Consider the following 20,984-nt stretch of genomic DNA (forward strand, 5'->3'; position numbering starts at 1 on the left):
GACTCCAGAAGTCCCCACTCCTGGGAAGGGGCGGAAATCTGGGTTCCAATCCCGGCTCTGCCACTCGTCTGCTGTGTGACCTCGGGTCAGTCACGTCACTTCTCTGGGTCTCGGTTACCTCATCTTTAAAATGGGGATTAAGACGGTGAGCCCCATGTGAGACAGGGACTGTGTCCCACCTGATTAGCTTGTTTCTACCCCAGGACTTAGAACAGTGCCTGACACATAGTAAGAGCATAAAACCATCATTATTATTATTTTTATTGCCTGTCTTCCTTCTGAATTCATGGAAGAGAGACCGGGGGGCTCAGGGTGTCCCTGGAATCACTAGTACCATCCCACCCCCTCACCCTCCCAATCAACCACCCTTCTGCCCTTTCTATCCCACACAGCTGAAGTCCCAGCCACAAGGAAGGATGGGATCCACAGTGCAGCTAGAAGACAGAAGCAGAACGTCTCTTGAAGAACTGAACTCACAATCCCTTATTGGGTGAGTTGTCTTAAGCGTTAGTTCTGATTCTATTTGGCAATTTAATAAAAAAGGTGCGTATCTGAAGTCCATACAGGTCCCCATACATTCAGTCATCATCACCTTCATCATCATCATCAACAGAGGAATTTACTGAATGTTTACTGCTGTTCTCCTGTCCCTAATATCTGTCTGCCATGCTAGATTGTCAACTCTTTATGGGCTGGGATTGTTTCTACAGATTCAACTCCTCTCTTCCAAGTGCTCAGTCCAGTTCTGCACAGAGTAGGTACGTGGTAGATTTCATCGATCGATTGCTTCGTTCCATTTTTCCGGATAATTACGTAGGGATGGATGCATAATTTTTCTAGATTTGCTCGCCTTTCTCAGTGAACATGCATCAAATCAAGTCTAGCTAGATAGAACCAATATCCTGACTTTTCAAAACTGAGTTGAGCTAAACTTCTCTTGTTGATTTGTGTGGCTCCTTCTACCTACACAGCTCACTGGGGCGGGGGAGCGGGGGAGAACACAACTCATGTTTGAATACAGAATTTGTTTGCAACTCCCAGTATATGCTCCTGCAGTGATCTACATTAAAAACCTAAAAGAAACATTTTCAGGTCCCACCATTTAGGAGAAGTGAGGGGTGTGTCCTTGCAAAAAAAACAGAAACACGTTTGCGCTAATGAACTATCTCGCTGTAGCACTCGTCCACTCTGAAAACCGTCCACACATGCACACCTGCATGGAGCTCCAATGCAGCTTATTTCTAAAAATACACCACACCAAAGTCAAACTGGCTCACATTGGTGGAAAAACTTCCTTACCTTAACTATCGCTAGCCCTAACACCATTTCCCCAGTAGCTTTCTAGTTCCTCTCTACATTGTAAGCTTGCCTCCAGCTCCTCTTCAGGCTGTAAATTTGTCTCTAGATTGTAATATCGTTGTGTATGTGGAATATATCTACCTACTTTGTCTCTCCCAAATACCTTACTACAGTAGTCTGTGTATAATAAGCACTCAATAAACACCATCAATTGACTGCTTGAGAGGCACCCAATCAGCCCTCAACAAATATGATCGAATGAGTGATCAATTTGGCAAGAATACAACTCCAAGAATCAGGGGAGGACTGGGAATGACAGATGATCGCTCTCCCCACCTTCAAAGCCTTTATGGAAGACACATCTCCTCCAAGGGGCCTTCCCCAACTAAACTCTAATTTCCTCTTCTCCTGTCTCTCTTCTGCATCACCCTTGAACTTGGATTAGCTCCCTTTATTCATCTCTCCCTCAGACCTGCAGCATTTATGTACAACTCCATAATTTATTGATTTACATTAATGCCTGTCTCCCCCTCTAGGCTTTAAGCTCACTGTGGGCAGGGAGCACGTCTGCCAACTCTGTTACATCGTACTCTCCCAAGCATTTAGTACAGAGTTCTGCACACAGTAAACACTCAATAAGTACGATTGATTGATTGGTTGATTAACTCTGCCCGTAGCTGGCTAATGTGGGGCAAGACCACCCAGATGCATCACTATTTGTGACACCACTGACTGTCCCAGCGGGAAACCTGACTGACAGGAACGAGATGCTGCAATGAGGAAACTGAGGCCCAGAGAGACTGCAAGAGCACACAACAGTCCAGAGGCAGAGCTGGACCTGGAATCTGTCACCTGACTTTCAATTTTAGGATTGGCTGATTTGAAGAAATTGGAAAAGGCACAAAAAATAATTGCTTACTAGCAGCTTTTACAGAAGTTTGAAATAAATTCTTATTCTTTACTGGCTGCTCTGTGACTCTGGGCAAGCCACTTAACCCCATTTTACAGATGAGGTAACTGAGGCCCAGAGAAGTTAAGACTGTGAGCCTCACGTGGCACAACCTGATTAACTTGTATCTACCCTAGCACTTAGAACAGGGCTTGGCACATAGTAAGCACTTAAATACCATAATAATCACTATATTAGCAGAATGGGTGGAAATGATAAACTATGTGCATAATCTGGTATTTCAGTGATTGGTTCACATAAATGGAAAATTAAACATGTAAATCTCTTCTTTAAGCACAATAGGCTATGGAAAGCTTTCCTTAAGCACACTAGGATGGGGAATCCATCTCAATAAACTTTAGAGGAAATATGTCTGTCTTCAGATTTGAATGGAGACAAGTGTTCCCTAATAGATTCTGAGTATGTGAGGACACTTGCTTTACAAACAGTCCCAGGCTTTTATATTCATTGAAGCTGAGAAGTGCTGTTCTTAAGGTGTGGAACTCCTATACTGGAGGTGATAATATATTAAACAGAGCATTTTCTATCAGTAACACTTCCAAACCTCTTCCCTCTTCTCCCTCCTTAGCCCTCTTCTCTCACCTCCCCGCAACCCCTGCCCCCATGTCTCCCTTCTCTGCCCTGCAAAGCAGCTGTGTGAATTTACCAATTTTCACTTCATGAAATTCTGTGAAAAATTTGCAACACCCTGAAGGAGGCTGAAAGGTATAATCCATTAGAAAGCACCTATTTATTACTCACTTTGGAAAGAATCGATTTAATGACCCTACTACTGATAACGATTGTGGTATTTGTTAAGTGCTTACTATGTGCCAAGCACCGAACTAAATATAGGGTTAGATGCAGTATATTTTATAATGGACACAGGAACTGTCCCACAAGGAGTTCTCAGTCTAAGTGGGAGTAGAGCAGGTATTTTTATCCCCATATGACAGTTGAGGCACGGAGAAGTTTATTCATTCGTTCAATTGTATTTATCGAGTGCGTACCGTGTGCAGAGCATGGTACTAAGCACTTGGAGAGTACAATTCAGCAACAAATAGAGACAATCCCTGCTCAAAGCGGGCTCATAGTCTAGAAGGCGGAGGGGGAGGCAGACATCTAAACAAGTGAACAGGCATCAGTAGCATCAATAGATATAAATAGAATTATAGATATATACACATCATTAATAAAATGAATGGAATTATAATTGTGTACATATATACACACGCAAGTGCTGTGCGGCAGGGACGGGGGTAGAGAAGAGGGAGGAAGTGGGGGTGATGGGGAGGGGAGGGGGAGTAGAGGAAAAGGGGGGCTTAATCTGGGAAGGCCTCCTAGAGGAGGTGACCTTTCAGTAGGGTTTTTCTAAGGGGGCAGTGCTAATTTGGCAGATCTGAGGAGGGAGGAGTTAAGGGACTTGCCCACTGAGTGCTTGAGGGATAGTAATAGTATTGGTAGACATGATTTCTGACCTCAAGGAGCTTAATCTAGCAACTAGAAAACATGTCTTAATTTTGGGAGACCCAGCCGTTCCAGCTGGAAGTTGTTCCAAGAGAACAGGAATACTAGAAATGGGTTATGTTGCGTAAATATGTGTTGGAATCCCAACATCCTTGACCTTTCCAAACGAAGTGGCTGGCATGACATGATGGTATATGGGCTATTTCCAAAAAAAAAAATACAGTTAGAAAGGGAGAAAATAACATCCCCTGGGGCATTCTGGGAAAATAATAATGTTGGTATTTGTTAAGTGCTTCCTATGTACAGACCACTGTTCTAAGAGCTGGGGTAGATACAGGGTCATCAGGTTGTCCCACGTGGGGCTCACAGTCTTAATCCCCATTTTACAGATGAGGTCACTGAGGCACAGAGAAGTGAAGTGACTTGCCCACAGTCACCCAGCTGACAAGTGGCAGAGGCGGGATTGGAACCCATGACCTCTGACTCCCAAGCCCGGGCTCTTTCCACTGAGCCACACTGCTTCTCTGAAGACCAATGGACTATCAAATGTAAATGTTCCCTGAACGCTTGCCTTTTTGTGGTTTTGACTAAAGCTGGATCCTCTCCTTTCCTCCGAAGACTGCTGGGGGTTTTCGTCCCTGGTGGCAATTTTGTGGCATCTTGCTCCCTCTGCATGCTTAAATACGAGGGAGATGTTGCATTAAAGACTCTGATAATAGAGGCAGAACAAAAAAAGCAGAGGCATAGAAAGAGAACTAAACTGATTGTCATCATCATCAAGTATGTCGAGTATCCTCAGGGTACACCGAAAGCACTTTTTCCGCATCTCAAAATGAGGCTACGGTAAAGCTCTAATGACTTATGGATGGGAAGATGCCTTCTGGAACAATGACCCTGCTCTGTGTTTAACCAGCACCTTCTATGAAAAAAAACCCATGCAAAACGCAGACACAGCTGAGCAGCAGTGAGCCCTGCACCCCTAAAAGTGCATCCTAGTAATAATAATAATAATAATGTTGGTATTTGTTAAGCGCTTACTATGTGCCGAGCACTGTTCTAAGCGCAGGGGTAGACATAGGGGAATCAGGTTGTCCCACGTGGGGCTCACAGTCTTCATCCCCATTTTACAGATGAGGGAACTGAGGCACAGAGAAGTTAAGTGACTTGCCCACAGTCACACAGCTGACAAGTGGCAGAGCTGGGATTCGAACTCATGAGCCCTGACTCCAAAGCCCATGCTCTTTTCCACTGAGCCACGCTGCTTCTCCTCAAGGTGCTTTGACACTTTTAGCGACTGGGGAAAAGGGAGCAAGGGGAGGGCTATAAAGGTTTACATAAAACCATAGGGAAAGTCATTGACAGAAATAGGAAGTGGGCCAAAATGAATGGATTAATCAATGGTATTTACTTACCATGTGGAGAGCACCGTACGAAGTGTTTGGGAGAGTACACCGTAACAGAGTTGGTAGCCATGTTTCCTGCCCACAGTGATGAATTTGCCTTTTATTCAACTACCCCTGCTTCACATTGAACTCAGCGTTAACCTTGCGCATCTCCTTCTGCGACCCGACCCACGCAGTGATGCCAACCTCTTCCTCATTCTCATCCCTCCTTCTACCGACTCTTCGCTCACGTTCCTCTCCCGGCCAGGAACTCTCTCCCGCTTCATTTCCGAATGACCACCGCTTTCCCTATTCGAAGACCGTATCTCCACCAACAAGCCTTTCTTTCACTGAAAGAAACTATTCAATCTCATTTGTGTCACCCATCCACTTGGGTCTGCACCCCTTAAGCACTTTAATACTTGAAGATCGCCAAGAGAGCATCACGCCTATGGATAGAGGCGAAGCAGCGTGGCTTACGAGAAAGAGCCCGGGCTTTGGAGTCAGAGGACATGAGTTCTAATCCTGACTTCGCCACATCTCGTCTGTGTGACCTCGAGCAAGCAGCTTAACTTCTCGGTGCCTCAGTTACCTCATCTGTAAAATGGGGATTAAAGCTGTGAGTCCCGCTGTAAGACAACCTGTTTACCTTGTATTTACCCAGTGCTTAGAACAGTGTTAAGCACATAGTAAGCGCTTAACAAATACCATCATTATAATTATTATTATATATTCGTTCTTATTTTGATATGGATAAAAGTAGATGGCAAGTAGTACTTTCTATTAATAATAATAGTGGTATGTGTTAAGTGCTTAGGATGTGAAGCAGCGTGGCTCAGTGGAAAGATCCCGGGCTGGGGAATCAGAGGTCATGGGTTCGAATCCCCACCCTGCCACTGGACAACTGTGTGACTTTGGGCAAGTCGCTTAACTTCTCTGGGCCTCAGTTACCTCATTTGTAAAATGGGGATGAAGACTGTGAGCCCCACGTGGGGCAGCCTGATTACCTTGTATCCCCCACCCCAGTGCTTAGAACAGTGCTTGGCACATAGTAAGCGCTTAACAAATGCCATCATTATTATTATGTGCTAATACCTGGGGTAGCTACCATGTAATCAGATCAGACCTAACTCGAATCCCTCATCAGGTTTACAATTTAACAAATCAGTCGATCAGTGACATTTACTAAGCACTTCCTGTAGGCAGAGCACTGTATTCAACACTTGGGAGAATCCAATATAAGAGAATCAGTGAAGACGTTCCCTGCCCCAAACAAATTCAGTCTAGAGGGGGAGATGGACAAGAATATGAATAAATATGTGACAGCTATGTACATAAGTGGTGTGGGGCTGGGAGCAAGCCAGGACGATGCAGAAGGGAGTGGGAGAAGAGGAAAGGAGAGCACAGTCAGGGAAGGCTTCTTGGAGGAGACTTTCTCTGAAGGTTGAAGGTCCCACCTTCATTCAACCGGGTTACCGACACTAGGGCCGGGAGCCGGAGCTGTGTCTCTATATCGAGGTGCAGACCAGCGAGGGGATTTCAGAGGTGTGGTGAACCCGGACAACAGTCCAGCACTGTGCTTGGGGTGGTTCCCGGGGGTGGAAGGAAAGTTTGAGAGGAGAGAGGAGAGAGCAGAGGGTGCGAGAGAGATAAGTAGGATGACCCATGTAGCAGAAGGCAAAGGTGAAGCCCGTCCGACTGGCCCAATGGGTCCCTCACAGATGGAGAAAGCCAACAGTTACTGAATCCCCATTTTACAGATAACTGAGGCCCCGAGACGTTAAATGCCTTACCCAAGTTCACGCAGCTGGAGAATGGCCGTTCCGGGATTAGAACCTAGGTCTCCTGATTTACAAGTCTGCTCCTCTTCCACTAGGCTGAGGTACCACCTCCCTACTTTTAAGATGGAAAATCTGAGAAGTGAGGTGACTTAGATGTTGAGTCTGCATAGGTGGAGAAGAAATTGGGCTGCAATTGATAGCGGGCAGATTGAGGCAAGGCCCGAGTGATGCTACAGAATGCCGTTGAAAAGCCAGAAAGAGACACTTCTTTGTTTCATTTCTAGAAAGAAAGATGTGATCATTATTCACGCAACTTTTCCTAGTTTTTAGCCTGTTTTTTTAGCCCAAACCCCATTAAAGAACATGGGGCTTAATACAAATCCATTTTGTCTTTTAAGATGAAGCAATACACTTGGATCCGGTGTGCATTTAAGGGGAGTCAGTTGAGCCGAAACGGACTTAGCTATTCTGAAAAATGAAGGATGGATTCTCTCTAGCCAATCGGTTATTTTAAGCCACTGCGAAGACAAGAAAGCGCAAAAGAACAAACAATTCAGGATATGAAATCTCCTCTTCCTAATGAAGCAGCTCAAGGACAGCGTGGGCTTTTTTTTTTTTTTTTTTAGATTGTTTACATCGGGTGTCTTTGTGATGCATGACTGGGGAGCTTAGTTTCTTGCTAAATCCCAGAAAACGGAGAAGAACAATTCTGCTGCAAGCTATGTCTCCATAGGTTCACTGGTTTCTTACATTACATTACTCATCATAAATGATATCTGGAATCTTGCTAATGAAATGCAATTAAATCAGATGCAGCAGCTGCCAAAGAGGAAAAAAAAATTACATTTTCATTCAAGTTCCAGAGACAACCTTGATTTTCTTTTTTCTCCATGTTCTAAATGTCCCCGGGTTTTCTTTCTCCCCAGTTCTTTTTATTATAGCAAAATGACCCATCTTTCTCGGCGTTCAGAAATCTTTCTCCTGTCAAGGTTGAAAATGTCAGTGCGCCGTCACACATTCAAATCCAAACGGGACGTAGAGCCGGGTGCTATAAATAGTTTTTTCTCCCCTAACATTCAATGCATCAGTAATGGAGGTGCCTGGCTGAATGCAAATCAATTGCAGGTGTACTTCACCTTGAGGTTTTCAGGATTAAAAACCCAAATCACAAGAAACTCGGCCTCAGTGGTCCTGAGAAAGCCTCCTCGGAAATGTAAATGTAAAGCCAATTTTAAAATAATCAATCTGGGGGACGTCACCGAACACACACGGTAAGATTAGCTTCAATAATCCATTGTTGTTATTCATTGAGTGCTTACTATGTGCAGATGCTGTACTGAACGCTCGAGAGAGCAGACACATTACCTAGCTTCCCCAGCACTTATGTACATATCTTTATACATTATAAATTCCTTATTTGTTCATATTAATGTCCATCTAGACTGTAAATCCATTATGAACAGGGAAAGTGTCTGCTAATTCTGTTGACTTGGACTCTCCCTGGTATAATGCTCTGTACACAGTAAGGGCTCAATAGATGCGACAATGATTGATTTATGAAAACCTGTCCCCTTGCAGGCTAACGCTTTCCTTAAATCCTTGTCCCTCCTAATAATGTTGGAATTTGTTAAGCGCTTACTATGTGCCAAGCACTGTTCTAAGCCCTGGGGTAGATACAAGATAATCAGATTGTCCCACGTGGGGTGCACAGTCTTAATCCCCCATTTTACAGATGAGGTAACTGAGGCACAGAGAAACAAAGCGGCTTGCCCACACAGCTGATAAATGGCGGAGCCAGGATTAGAACCCCGACCTCTGACTCCCATCCCCGGGCTCTTTCCGCTAAACCAGGCTACTCCTCATTTATCCTCATTGAAAGTTCTCATCTATGGTTTAGAGGCTGCCCCTTTTAAATGCACCCCAAAAGACTTGGAGACAACAAAATGGAATTCTTCCCTATTTTATCACCTAAATTCACAATAGGAAATCTGAAGAGGATTAATGCAAAGAATGGGTCTGTAGGCTTTAATCCTAACCTTTTGTGATTAATAGTACATATTGAATAGCATAATAGGATAGCTTTGAAATATAGTTCTCTCTGTAAGAACTGCATTACCAACTCAGTATGTGTTCAGGGCCTGGGGCTATGCTGGCAGGCAAGATACTTAGAGCTTCTCTACAGATTTGTCTATCTCATTTTTAACCCTTCAGCTCCAAATCCATCATCAATCACCCTCACAACTCAGAGGAAGAATCCCCGAGCTCCTTATTCATTCATTCAAGCATATTTATTGAGTGCTCCCTGTGCGCAGCACGCTGTACACCTGGAAAGTACAATTCAGCAACAGATAGAGACAATCCCTACCCAACAATGGGCTCCTTATCAGGTACGATGAATGGTTAAGCACGACATTTGAGTTTGTTTTGCGAACAGTACTAGAATCACTGGTGGGGAATACCTTGAGAACTGGTATTGATTTTAACCCCCCCACCCAGGAGATAATATATTTCTTGGGGGGCAGGGATTGTGATTTTTACTTCTATTGCTCTCTTCTAAGAGCTTAGAAGAGTGCTCTGCACAGAGTAGATGCTCAATAAATAGTATTGATGATTGGTTCAATATTGAAAAGAATATATAATTTTCTCAAATAGAGCAACTTATGTCTCTTCTTCTTTCCACATGCTCCCAACTGCCCAATAAATCACAAAAAAAGAATGTTTAGAAGCCAAAACCTTCCAAAACAAGAAGAAACCTGGGCACTCCCAAGTATTGGTCTTAAACTCCAGTTTCCCATGATGCTTTTTTATGGTATTTGTTAAGCACTTACTATATGCCAGGCATTGTACTAAACATTTACAGAAATACAAGATAATCAGGTTGGACACAGTCCTTGTCTCACAGGGGGCTCACAGTTTTAATCTTCATTTTAAGAGGAGGTCACTGACACACAGATAAATTAAGTGACTTGCCCAAGATCACCCAGCAGACGAGTGACAGATTCGATTCGAACTCAGGTCCTTCTGGTTCCCAGGCCAGGGCTCTATTTGCTAAGCCAAGCTGTGTTCCTTTTCGTCTCAAAAATAAATTAGAGAGGGAAAGAAACTCTCAGGAAGCTCAGTCTCAATCAATCAGTACTATTTACGGAGAGCTTCTCACATGCAGAACACCACATTAAGCCCTTGGGAGAGTGTGATAGAATGGACAGCCCTCTGTCTAGAGGAGCAGTGTGGCCCAGTGGGAAGATCAAGGGTCTATGAATCAGAGGATCTAGATTCTAATCCCACTTCCTCCACTTGCCTGCTCTGTGACCTTGGGAAGTCATTTAACTTCTCTGTGCCTCAATTTCCTCATCTGTAAAATTAGGATTCAATACCTGTCCTCCTCCTACTTAGACCATGAGCCCCATGTGGGATAGGGACTATGATCAACGTGATTACTCTGCATCTATCCCAGTGCTCAGAACAGTGCTTGACAAAGAGGAAGCACTTAACACGTCATCATTATCGTAGCTCAATCTTTGCGCTTGATGCATGTCTGATGGAGCAGTGTGTGAGTATGGAGTTTTGGGGAGGGCTTATTTGTGTGAGATGGGTCATTCTGAAGACAGAAGTGTGCGTGTGTGTGTGTGTGTGTGTGCCCTCGCCCATATACTGTCTTAGTGGGTATCTGCTGGGAACCAAGATTAAGCTGGGATAAAGGGTAAAGCAAAGTCAAGAGAAAAGGAAGAAGAAAAAATGGAAGGAGAAGAGAGTAGGAGATAGAGGAGCTCATCTACCTTGTCGCTGACACCTAGACCATGTTTTCCCTCTGGCCTGGAACTCCCTGCCTCTTCACGTCATGCAGACCATGATATTCCCACCTCCAAAACCCTTCTAAAGCCACATTTTTCCAAGAGAACTTCCCTGTGGAGCTTAATAGTGGTATTCCTTAAGCACGTGGTTTCGTACCCCTTGATATTCACCACTTCCTCATGCCCATCACACCTATGTATTCATTCCTCCATTTTGCCATTTCCCCTGTCTGTAATTGATTTTAATGTCCATCTGCCCCTCTACATTATAAGCTCCTTGTGGGTAGGGGTTGTATCTATTAACTTTGTGGTAGTTGTACTTTCTCAAACACTCAATAGAAGGCTCTGCATTCACTTAGCCCTAAATAAATGACATTGCTTATATGATTGAACGCAAAGAAAGGAGAATAGAGATGGGAGAGAAATCAAAGAAAAGGAGAAACAAGGGGAGGGATAGGAGAAGGGGATGTGCTAAATCATATGAGAGGAGAAAACAGGTTCAGTGACAGATCCCTTCTAAAAATCAAGGGTTCCCTTGACCCCTTGAAACTGAAACCCTTCCAAGTGATATTATTTCCGTTTCCTTCTTGGGTCTCACTTTGAGAAGTGATGTTGCTTAATGGACTCTGTCCAAACCCCTTCTCTGCCACCTGCCAACTCTATGACCTAAACTGTGAGCCCCATATGGGACAGGTACTTTGTCCAAACTGATTAATTCATATCTAACCCAGCACTTAGAACAATGCTTGCCACATAGTAAGTGATTATACATGCCATTACTATTATTATTATTATTACCATAGGTAAGTCATTTTCACTCTCTGTATTTCATTTTCCTATTCTATAAAATGGAGGTGCAATACCTCTTCTCCCTCCCTCTTAGACAGTGAGAAAGGGACTGCTAGGGTTGGTTAAAATGTATCCATTCCATGTTTACCACAGCATTTGGCAAACATTAAGCACTTCACAAATGTCACAATCATTATTGCCATCTGTTATCAATCCTGGAGCTCTGCTACTGCCCTTAGAGATTGGATATATCGGGCAGTACGTTGCAAATTCTGTCCCTCTGGTCATACATCCTTCAATCACTTTCTTTAGACGTGAAAGCCCCTAGTTGGCTCAGCCCGGCAAGACTTATGGCAGGGATTTAGATGTGTCGATTAGACTGTGAGCCCGTCACTGGGCGGGGATTGTCTCTATCTGTTACCGATTTGTACATTCCAAGCGCTTAGTATAGTGCTCTGCACATAGTAAGCGCTCAATAAATACTATTGAATGAATGAATGAATGAATTACACCTGCTCTAATAAATTAGCTGTTGCTCATTCAGTCACACTGCTGTTGGTCTTCTAAGTCTATGGCTGTTTCTCCAGTCTTCTCCAGGGATCTTTCTAGGGTTCATTGTAAATATCCTACTTGTTCACTGAAGAGACACTTTGCTTCACCCAACACAGACACAACTGCCTTTTTTTTAATGGGTGTGTATTGGGAAGTCTTTGGCATGGCAGTTTTAAATGAGCTGAAAAACTTGGTAAAGTTGGGTTTGTTAGAGAAGAGTAGAAGGATCACTCACCACCAGCCTACAGACTGACAGAAATCAAGCAAAGAATAGAGATTAATAATATAAAATGAAAACCAGTGGGGACAGATAGATGACCTGTGTCATCCAGCTAAGTGGAGATTGGCCCGTGGCTCAAATGATTGGTGAGACTCAATGGTTCACACCTGACAGGCCATTCTGAGGGAGACCTGAATTATCTGAGGTTTGGATTGGTCATCCTCCCTGATCAAATTAATCCCTTGAAATACCTCTCGGTTCTTTCTGGATTAGGCAAAGACACCTTGAAACAAAGCATCGGTGTGCACCTGCTCGCATCCACAGTGAAAAAGAACAATTGTGAAAGTTGTCTTTTGCAGGCTTTAAATGTGGAAGAGAAAAAGAATAGACAGGTATGAAATTTCAAGCTACCCAAAGGCAAAAGAAACAAACAAACCAAAAAACCCTCACAAAAATCTATACAAAACGTACACCAGAGGATCCTGAAAGGGAATCTCACTTTAATGAAAACCACTGCATTTTCCCCCAGCTGCTGCCTTAATTGTATTTGGGGTTGTTTTCCCTCTCAGTTGTTCCCACCAAAGAACTGGCTTACGATGAGGATATCAAAGAAAGCTTACAATAGACAAAGAGGAAAAAGGCATAAGGGGAGATAGAGTTTTAGGAACACGAAAGAACAAACCCCGAAAGAATGGAAGCGAGCAATATGTAAAATTTAGAGAGCTTCTACAGGGAGAGTGAAATAAGAAGTCAAGAGCAGTAAGAACAAAATGGAGGTGAAGAAGAAATAGAGAGGACATGCAGTGTGACCTAGGGGAAAGAGCACAGGCATGGCAGTCAGAAGACCCAGGTTCTAATCCCGGCTCCATCACTTATTGGCTGGGTGACCTTGAGCAAGTCACTTAATTTCTCTGGATCCCAGTTTTCTCATCTTAAAATGGGGATTGAATACCTATTCTCTTTTCCATTTTGACTGTCAGCCCTGTGTGGAATAGGGACTATGTCCAATCTGATTTTCTTGTATCCTCCGAGTGCTTAGTACAGTGCCAGGCATGTAGTGAGCACTTAACAAATGTCAAAATTATCAATGATATATCTTATATCTACTTATATCGTGGGCGGGGAACATGTCTGTTTATTGTTGCATTGTATTCTCCCAATTGTTTTGTACAGTGCTCTGCACACAGTGAGTATTCAATAAAATATGACTGACTAGTATAGTGCTTGGCATACAAGCACTTAGGAAATGCCAAAATTGAATTCTTATGATTATTTTCATTAATGATACATTTTCATTATCATTACATACTATGAATAAATTCAAACTCAGTTTTCCCTTTTCTGTTCCATGTCTGGAGAGATTAGGTTGAGAGTTTTCAAGCCCGAACCAATATTGTCTCAAGATAAAAGAGAGGAAGCAATAAGGTGCTTACTGGGTGCTGCACGCTGTACAACGTGTTTGGGAGAGTACAATATGATAGAGTTGGTTGACATGTTCCCTGCCCACAGCGAGCTCACAGTCTAGCTCCTTAATGGAAGTACATTCAGTTCTTCCACAATGAACGCTTTCACTTGCATTGTGTCTAGAATGCTGTTCTTGGATTTAGGGAATGTTTAATCCAACAGTGCAAATGTGTTTGGAAACTAGGCAACAGAGGACAAGGAGAATAATAATAGTTAATAATAAAAATGACATTTGTTTAGCTATTACGTGCCAGGCTCTGCTCTAAGCACTTGGATGGATACAGTCAAATAGTTTGGACAGGAGAACAGTTGTGAGCATGCTCATAGTGTTTAGCATAGTGAGCATTACAGTTTGGGCTTTCCCTATTGCCAGATTTTCCAAGAACACAACCCATGTATTATAACTGAACTGACCATATTTCATCCTTTTATTCTGATTAGCAAATGAACAAGTCACCACGGTCAGCCACTGGCCTTGGAAAAGCATCTACAAATGCTTCATTCATGTCTAGGAATTTCTACTAAGCAACCAACCTTATGTCCGAGTTAACAGCTTTGATTCGTTACTTCACATGGCCTGTAGTATTTGAGACACAACACACTTCTAAAATCAGTAATCCTATACTACTATAATCCCATTAACATAGTTGCTAGAAGTCAGGATGAGCTCATATAACACAGAGGGGAAAAAAAAAAGATGCCCTACCCTCCGTTTCCCCATAAGGAATAAAATGTGTGTAGGTTTCACAGAACGTTTCGCCACAGTCTAGAAATCTAAAACCCCTGTATGTTACCAGTATAAATCAAAACAAACACAGCTATGATTCCCCACCAGAGCTCCTAGACCAATTATCACAAGTCCTGCCTCTCGTATTTCAACCTTCTCACTTACGGGCTGGATCAGTTCCTCCTTTCTATGGTGTTCAAAGACTGAAAAGCACCCTTAGATGGAACTCGTTCCTTCCATACTGTTCAAATGAGGTGTTGTGTGTGTGGTGGTTTTTTTCTTTGCCTGACTCCCTCACGTGGAAATAGACAACTTGGACTTTAACATGGTGAACTCTAAAAAGACCCATTTAAAAGGGCCAATATTAGAAACACAAACTTTACTCAATGGCACCTTTTAAAGAATTGCATTGCCAGTTGCTGAAGCTGTATTGTTGGAACAGAAAACAACCAAAAAAACAACAACAACATATAGCCATTTCTTAATTTTAGCTGTTTTGCCCATAATGGACAGAGAACGTGTCTAACAACTCTGTCATATTGGTGTAGTATAGCTCTGTACACAAAAAGTGTTCAATAAGTACCACTGATTGATTAATTAATAAGCTAAATGATATTGTATCCGCCTTCCCCATTAGAATGTCATTCATTCTTTCATTTAATCGTATTTATTGAGTGCTTACTGGGTGCAGAGCTAAATCCTGCACATCTCACTGTGGGCACAAAACATGTCACTTGCTTGTTCTGTACTTTCTTAATTGTGTAGTTCAAGGTGTTACATCCAATGGGATATCAATAAATGTTATTTCTTATTACTACCTGCCCCGCTACTAATTACTACTACTCCCATGAGTAAGAACTCTTACAACTTCTTTTCCTGCTATGGGTATGATGAAATACATAGACTTTAAGCACCTTCTGAACACAGAGAATGTGTCCAGCAACTCTGTTGTTCGTACTTTGCCAAGTGAAGCTTCCCAGAGAAGCAGCATGATCAAATGGGTAGATCACGGACCTGGGAGTCAGAAGGTCCTGGGTTCTAATCCCAGCTCTGCCACTTGTTTTCTGGGTGACTTTGGGCAAGTCACCTCACATCTCTGCGCTTCAGTTAACTCATCTGTCAGATGGGAATTAAGACTATGAACCTTATTTGGGACAGGGACTGTGTCCAGTGTGATTATCTAGTAGACGACACAGAGCTTATTACAGTGACTGGCTCATACTAAGCTTTTTAACCATTACCATTAATTTTTTTTTTAATTAAAAAAAGTGTTCATTAGTGTGCTCTGCATTCATTCTATCGTATTTATTGAGCACTTACTGTGTGCAGAGTGTTCTACTAAGCACTGTGCTCTGCACATAGTAAGCACCCAATAAATGCCATTGTTTCATATGTGGCCTCTCCAGTAGAAAATCAGAAAGACTTTCATGTTTTTTCCTCCCGTGTAAATTCACTAGTCAGTTAAGACTTTAAGAGATTTCTCTATTTAACCGCTATATACGAATGACAGTAGTGTCAGGAATGGAGAGCAAAAACATTTAAAAGATTAAATAAAATCTCAGGTTCTGGCTCATGTATGTTTGGGGGTGCATTTTATTTTCCTGGTGATCTTCCTTGCAATTTGCATAATAACAAAAACCATGTTGTTTGTGAAGCTTTTACTTATATTCCCTTCTGCAACGCCTACACATGGGGATCCAAGCACTTGGTATTCACCCTGCCCTCAGCCCCACAGCACTTCTGTCCATATCCCTATTCTCTGACATTTTCTCTATCTCAAAGCAGCGTTGCTTAGTGGATAGAACATTGGCCCGGGAGTCATAAGGTCCCGGATACTAATCCCGGATCCTCCCATTTCATTAATTAATTAATTAATTCATTCATTCTTATTTATTGAGCACTTACTGTGTGCAGAGCACTATTCTAAGCACTTGGAAAGTACAGTTCAGCAATAGAAACAATCCCTGCCCACGATGGACTTACAGTCTACAAGGGGGGCAGACAGACATCAAAACAAGTTTACAGGCATCAGTAAGTCTGTTAAGTTACTTTGGGCAACTCAATTAACTACCCTGGGCCTAGGTTACCTCATCTGCAAAATGGGGATTAAGAGTGTGAGTCCCATGTGGGCCAGGGACTGTGTCCAACCTGAGCAACTTGTATCTACTCAAGTGCTTAGAACAGTGCTTGGCACATAGTAAAGGCTTAGCAAGTACCATTATTTTTAATGTCCATACTCTTACACTCTGCCATTTCCCCTGTGTGTAATTTGTTTTAATGTCTCTCTTCCCTCACTTTGCTATGAGCTCTTTGGGGGGTGGGATCATGTTTACCAGCCCCACCGTATTGTATTCTCCCGTGTTGAATACAGTGCTTTGCAAACAGTAAGCATTTGATAAATACCAACAATTGATTGATTAGCATACGCCAAATCATCTGCCTAATGAGTACATTATCAACAAAATATTTTAAATGAACCCTTTCCATCTTCTAATTTTCCATTTTAACAAATTCAGTTTTAATTCAAAAATTAAAAAGCCTATAATTGGGATCCCAAGTGACTAAGCAGAGGACTTACAAGTTTTGTGGAATTTGTGCTTCACGTCAAGTAGAGTAGATGTCGGAGATATCTGGAAGAAAAGAAAAAAAAAACACACACTAAGTGATTTCTTTCAATTTTCTCCATTTGAACGAAGAGCCATCTTAACATCTGTAAGATGCACATGGTAAGCGCTTAACAAATAACATTATTATTAATAGAGAAGCAGCGTGGCTCAGTGGAAAGAGCCTGGGCTTGGGAGTCAGAGGTCATGGGTTCTAATCCCGGCTCCGCCACTTGTCAGCTGTGTGACTGTGGGCAAGTCACTTCACTTCTCTGTGCCTCAGTGTCATCATCTGTAAAATGCGGATGAAGACTGTGAGCCTCACGGAGGACAACCTGATTACCTTGTATCTACCCCAGCGCTTAGAAAGTGCTCTGCACACAGTAAGCGCTTAACAAATACCAACATTATTATGATTGGAAGAGTGATTGGATGGGGAGAGTTAGAAAGATGGATGGTTGGTTGGGTCGATAGAAGGACGGAGGGATGGATGGTGGCTCCTACAGTGATGCACATAAGATGAAACCCTCCTACCTCTCAACTCTGACTCAGCTGGGTTAAATAAAGAAATAAAATGCAATAGAAAGACATCCCCTGAAGACATAGTTTGTATAGAGCAACAGGGAGCATCCAGCAGAATTTAGAAGGAAGGCTACATACCAACCATTTTGGTGCAACTTTCCACCCCCACCTCCAGTTTTGAGTTAAATGGGGGACAAAGCAGAGGCTAAAACTGCCTTCACATTCACTTCCACAGCCGCTTTTCAAGAAGAAGACCTATGGCAGCGTTCACTTCTCAGTGCAGCTGAGGAGGCCGGAGTCTGAGCAGCGGCCGGATAGGGTCAGGGTGGCCACTGGTGGCCCAGCCACAAAAGACATAGTCCAGTCCCAGTTAGAAGACCTAGTTTAGGATTAATCTGGGTTCATCGGGGGTGAGGGAGTCTGAGTCCTACACAGCCTGGCTCCAAAAGGGCACATAGATGAAATGTACCAAGCTCATTTGGAATATGACCACCCAGACCTCATCAACCATTCCATCGTTGCTTCGCTCTATTCCCATCCCCACCAGTCATTACCACCGCTTTCTGCCTCCCTGTTAAGCTGGCTTAAAGCCCTGGAGCTTCCACAGGGCTTTAAGCCAACATGACCAACACAGGCTACAAGCATCAGATAGCCTCCGTTCTTCCCCTTACAGAGGGAGAGGGCTGCACTCTAAGTAGTTATTAATACACAACCCCAAAACACGAAGAACGCTAAATGCCGTACTTTGCATCTCGTGGGGAACCACTGAAGAATTATGTCAAGGGAGAAAACTTTTCCTCCGTAAAATTTCCCTCGCTTCCCAAGTGCATATAAATCACAAATTGAACATCCATGATAAGAGCCCAAGGTGAAAAATCTGAAGAATGTGACATTAATCCCCCATCGGAGACTATTTTACTGAAAGGAGTTATTGGATCAATAACTAATAAAAATGACTGTAAAACACTTTGCAAGTACGAAGTATTCTATGACTGAATTGTAATTGTTTTTTTCCATGAAAAATGAAGCGCAGTGGGCCCAAGAAGCAGTCTGGTCTAATTGCAACTTCTCCTAATAAATCTACTTATTTTAATCTGCCGTAGCATATGTGCATAGACCAAATCATTGCATTTTATCTCTGAATTACACTTTGAGGGGGCGGGGCATCGCTTCTACTAGGCATATTTATTTTCACAGTAGGCATACTCTGGAGTTGGTGGGATCTGGTTTGTCAGTGGGTAGCAAGAGATCACAGTATGGGCATAGGAAATGAAGTGATAAAGCAAATTTAGCTGCCCAGAGATCAAGATCACATCTCCAAGGTCAAGATCACCGGGGATGGAAATGTGAAGTTTGTCTCCCCATATTGGAATTAGGGCAGTTTTAAAATTAGCAGAAAAGAGGAGTTGATTACCGATCGTGTGGGAACTCATCCCTGCCTGGGGCTCAGTTTAATAACTCTTCGTTAACACATATTTAAAGACTTAGTCACCTCAGATCAAGTGCCAGTCGACAGGTAGCTAAATCCCTCAAATTATCACTGTGATTTACTCAGCACCGTCATCTGCCGTGGAAATCAAAATGGAGAGTCTAAGCTTCCCAATTATATCCCTTCACATTTAGGGTGGCTTCTGGGGATCAGCTGCCCGATTAAGGCTTTGAATCCTCGGCATGCCGTCTGTCAACTCGCTTTCCCTTCTCTCTGCTCCACCACTCCTTTCCTCCACACACCTATGATTCCTTTTATAGGTGCTTTATGATGCACAGTAGCCAGGAACGTTACGATGCTGACAGCCAAAGTATCTACTCGGCAAGGAACATTGCCAACCCAATGACCACATCTTTCACACAAGAAGGAAGGCACAGATCGGCTCTGGTCAGAACGCAGCTGAACCCGGGACTGCTTCCAGATATTTCTCTGCTCTGAGGCAGGGAAACTGCCTTTACTTTTCCCATTCCTTATGACATCACAACGTTCGGCTGGAAACTTTGGCATGAAGACATTCCAGTAGATTCCCTGGGCATTCCGTAAGATATCGTTAGGAAGTCCACTGAAACCCCAGAATCCTGAGCATTCCAATCCACCTACCTTGCTACCGAGCCCTTGTGGCTCCCTCGCAGATAGATCCCTGTCTGCAACGGTGTTCCTACCTAGTGGAAAGAGCTCGGGCCAGGCAGTCGGGAGTCCTAGCTTCTAGTCCCAGCTCTGCCACTTGTCTGCTCTTTGGACTTGGGCAAAAAGCTCAACTTCTCTGTGCCTCAGTTTCCTCATCTGTAAAATGGGGATTCGATATTTCTTAACCCTCCTCCTTAGACTGTGGGCTTCACATGAGGCAGGGACTCTAGCTGATCTGATGGTATTTAGCCAAGACACTTACCAAGTGCAAAAATTATTATAGATAAGCTATTTGCAGAATATTTCTGAAAGGCGGACCTCTACCCCGTCCCCGCCCCCAAAACCCCTGTACCCTTTATTATATGCCCTGGGATAATTGCTTCCCATGCTTAACCTATGGCATTGGGTTTTTATGGTATTTGTTAATTGCTATGTGCCAGGCATTATTCTAATCACAGTCTTAGTCCCCATTTTACAGATGAGGGAATTGAGTCACAGAAAAGATAAGTAACTTGCCCAGGGTTCCACGGCAAACAAGTGGTGGAGCCAGGATTAGAACCCAGGTCCTTCTGACTCCCAGACCCATACTCTATCCACTAGGCCACGCTGCTTCTCTATCCATAGGAAGCCAGCCTTAGCTGGACTTTGCCTCCCCTGGTGAGCTGGCCCTCCTGAGACTTAGATAGCAATGGACATCTTAATAATAGTAATAATAATTATGGTATTTGTTAAGTGTTCACTATATGCCAGGAATCATACTAAACACTGGGGCTGATACAAGCAAATCAGGTTGGACACAGTCCATGTCCCACATGGGGCTCAGTCTTAGTCTCCACTTTAAGGATAAGGTAACTGAGGCACAGGGATATTAAGTGACTTGCCCGAGGCCACAGAGCAGACAACTGGAGGAGCAGAGATTAGAACCCATGACCTTCTGACTTCCAGATCGATGCGCTATCCACTCCGCTACGCTGCTTCTAATGGTGACAAGTTCTCCCCACTGGTCTTCCCGACCTGATGAATGAACTGGGTCCATTATTCTTTCCCCGAAGAGTAGCCATCATCTGGTGATTCTAGCCCTAAAAGGGTTATTTTGTGAGCTTTTTGACTAAAGATTTTTTTTAAACTCTGCCTGACCTTCAAATATTTGAAAAGTGCTGATTTTGAATAAATACATTTGAAATACCCTTGCAGGAATAATTTAACAGAAATAAAAGGGGGAAAAGAATAATAATTAGCCACTAAATGTTTGAGAGAATATTATTCAATCATCCCCAAACCTGTGCTCTTTTTCACTTTTACAATTCCTTAGTTGTTTCCAT

The 20,984-nt window shown here is 43.1% G+C and overlaps 1 protein-coding gene across 3 annotated transcripts in view; it reads right to left on the reverse strand.

The window, feature by feature from the left end:
* The window catches only part of TECRL (trans-2,3-enoyl-CoA reductase like), a 108,309-nt gene that overhangs the window by 68,921 nt on the left and 18,404 nt on the right, over positions 1-20,984 (reverse strand). For all 3 annotated transcript variants that reach the window (XM_029074267.1, XM_001510987.3, XM_029074268.1), the window contains exon 2: positions 17,000-17,051. In XM_029074267.1, the coding sequence (XP_028930100.1) occupies positions 17,000-17,051 (52 nt within the window). The remainder of the gene's footprint in view (positions 1-16,999; positions 17,052-20,984) is intronic.

The sequence above is a fragment of the Ornithorhynchus anatinus genome, chromosome 10 (assembly GCF_004115215.2).
Source record: "Ornithorhynchus anatinus isolate Pmale09 chromosome 10, mOrnAna1.pri.v4, whole genome shotgun sequence".
Taxonomy (NCBI): Eukaryota; Metazoa; Chordata; class Mammalia; order Monotremata; family Ornithorhynchidae; genus Ornithorhynchus; species Ornithorhynchus anatinus.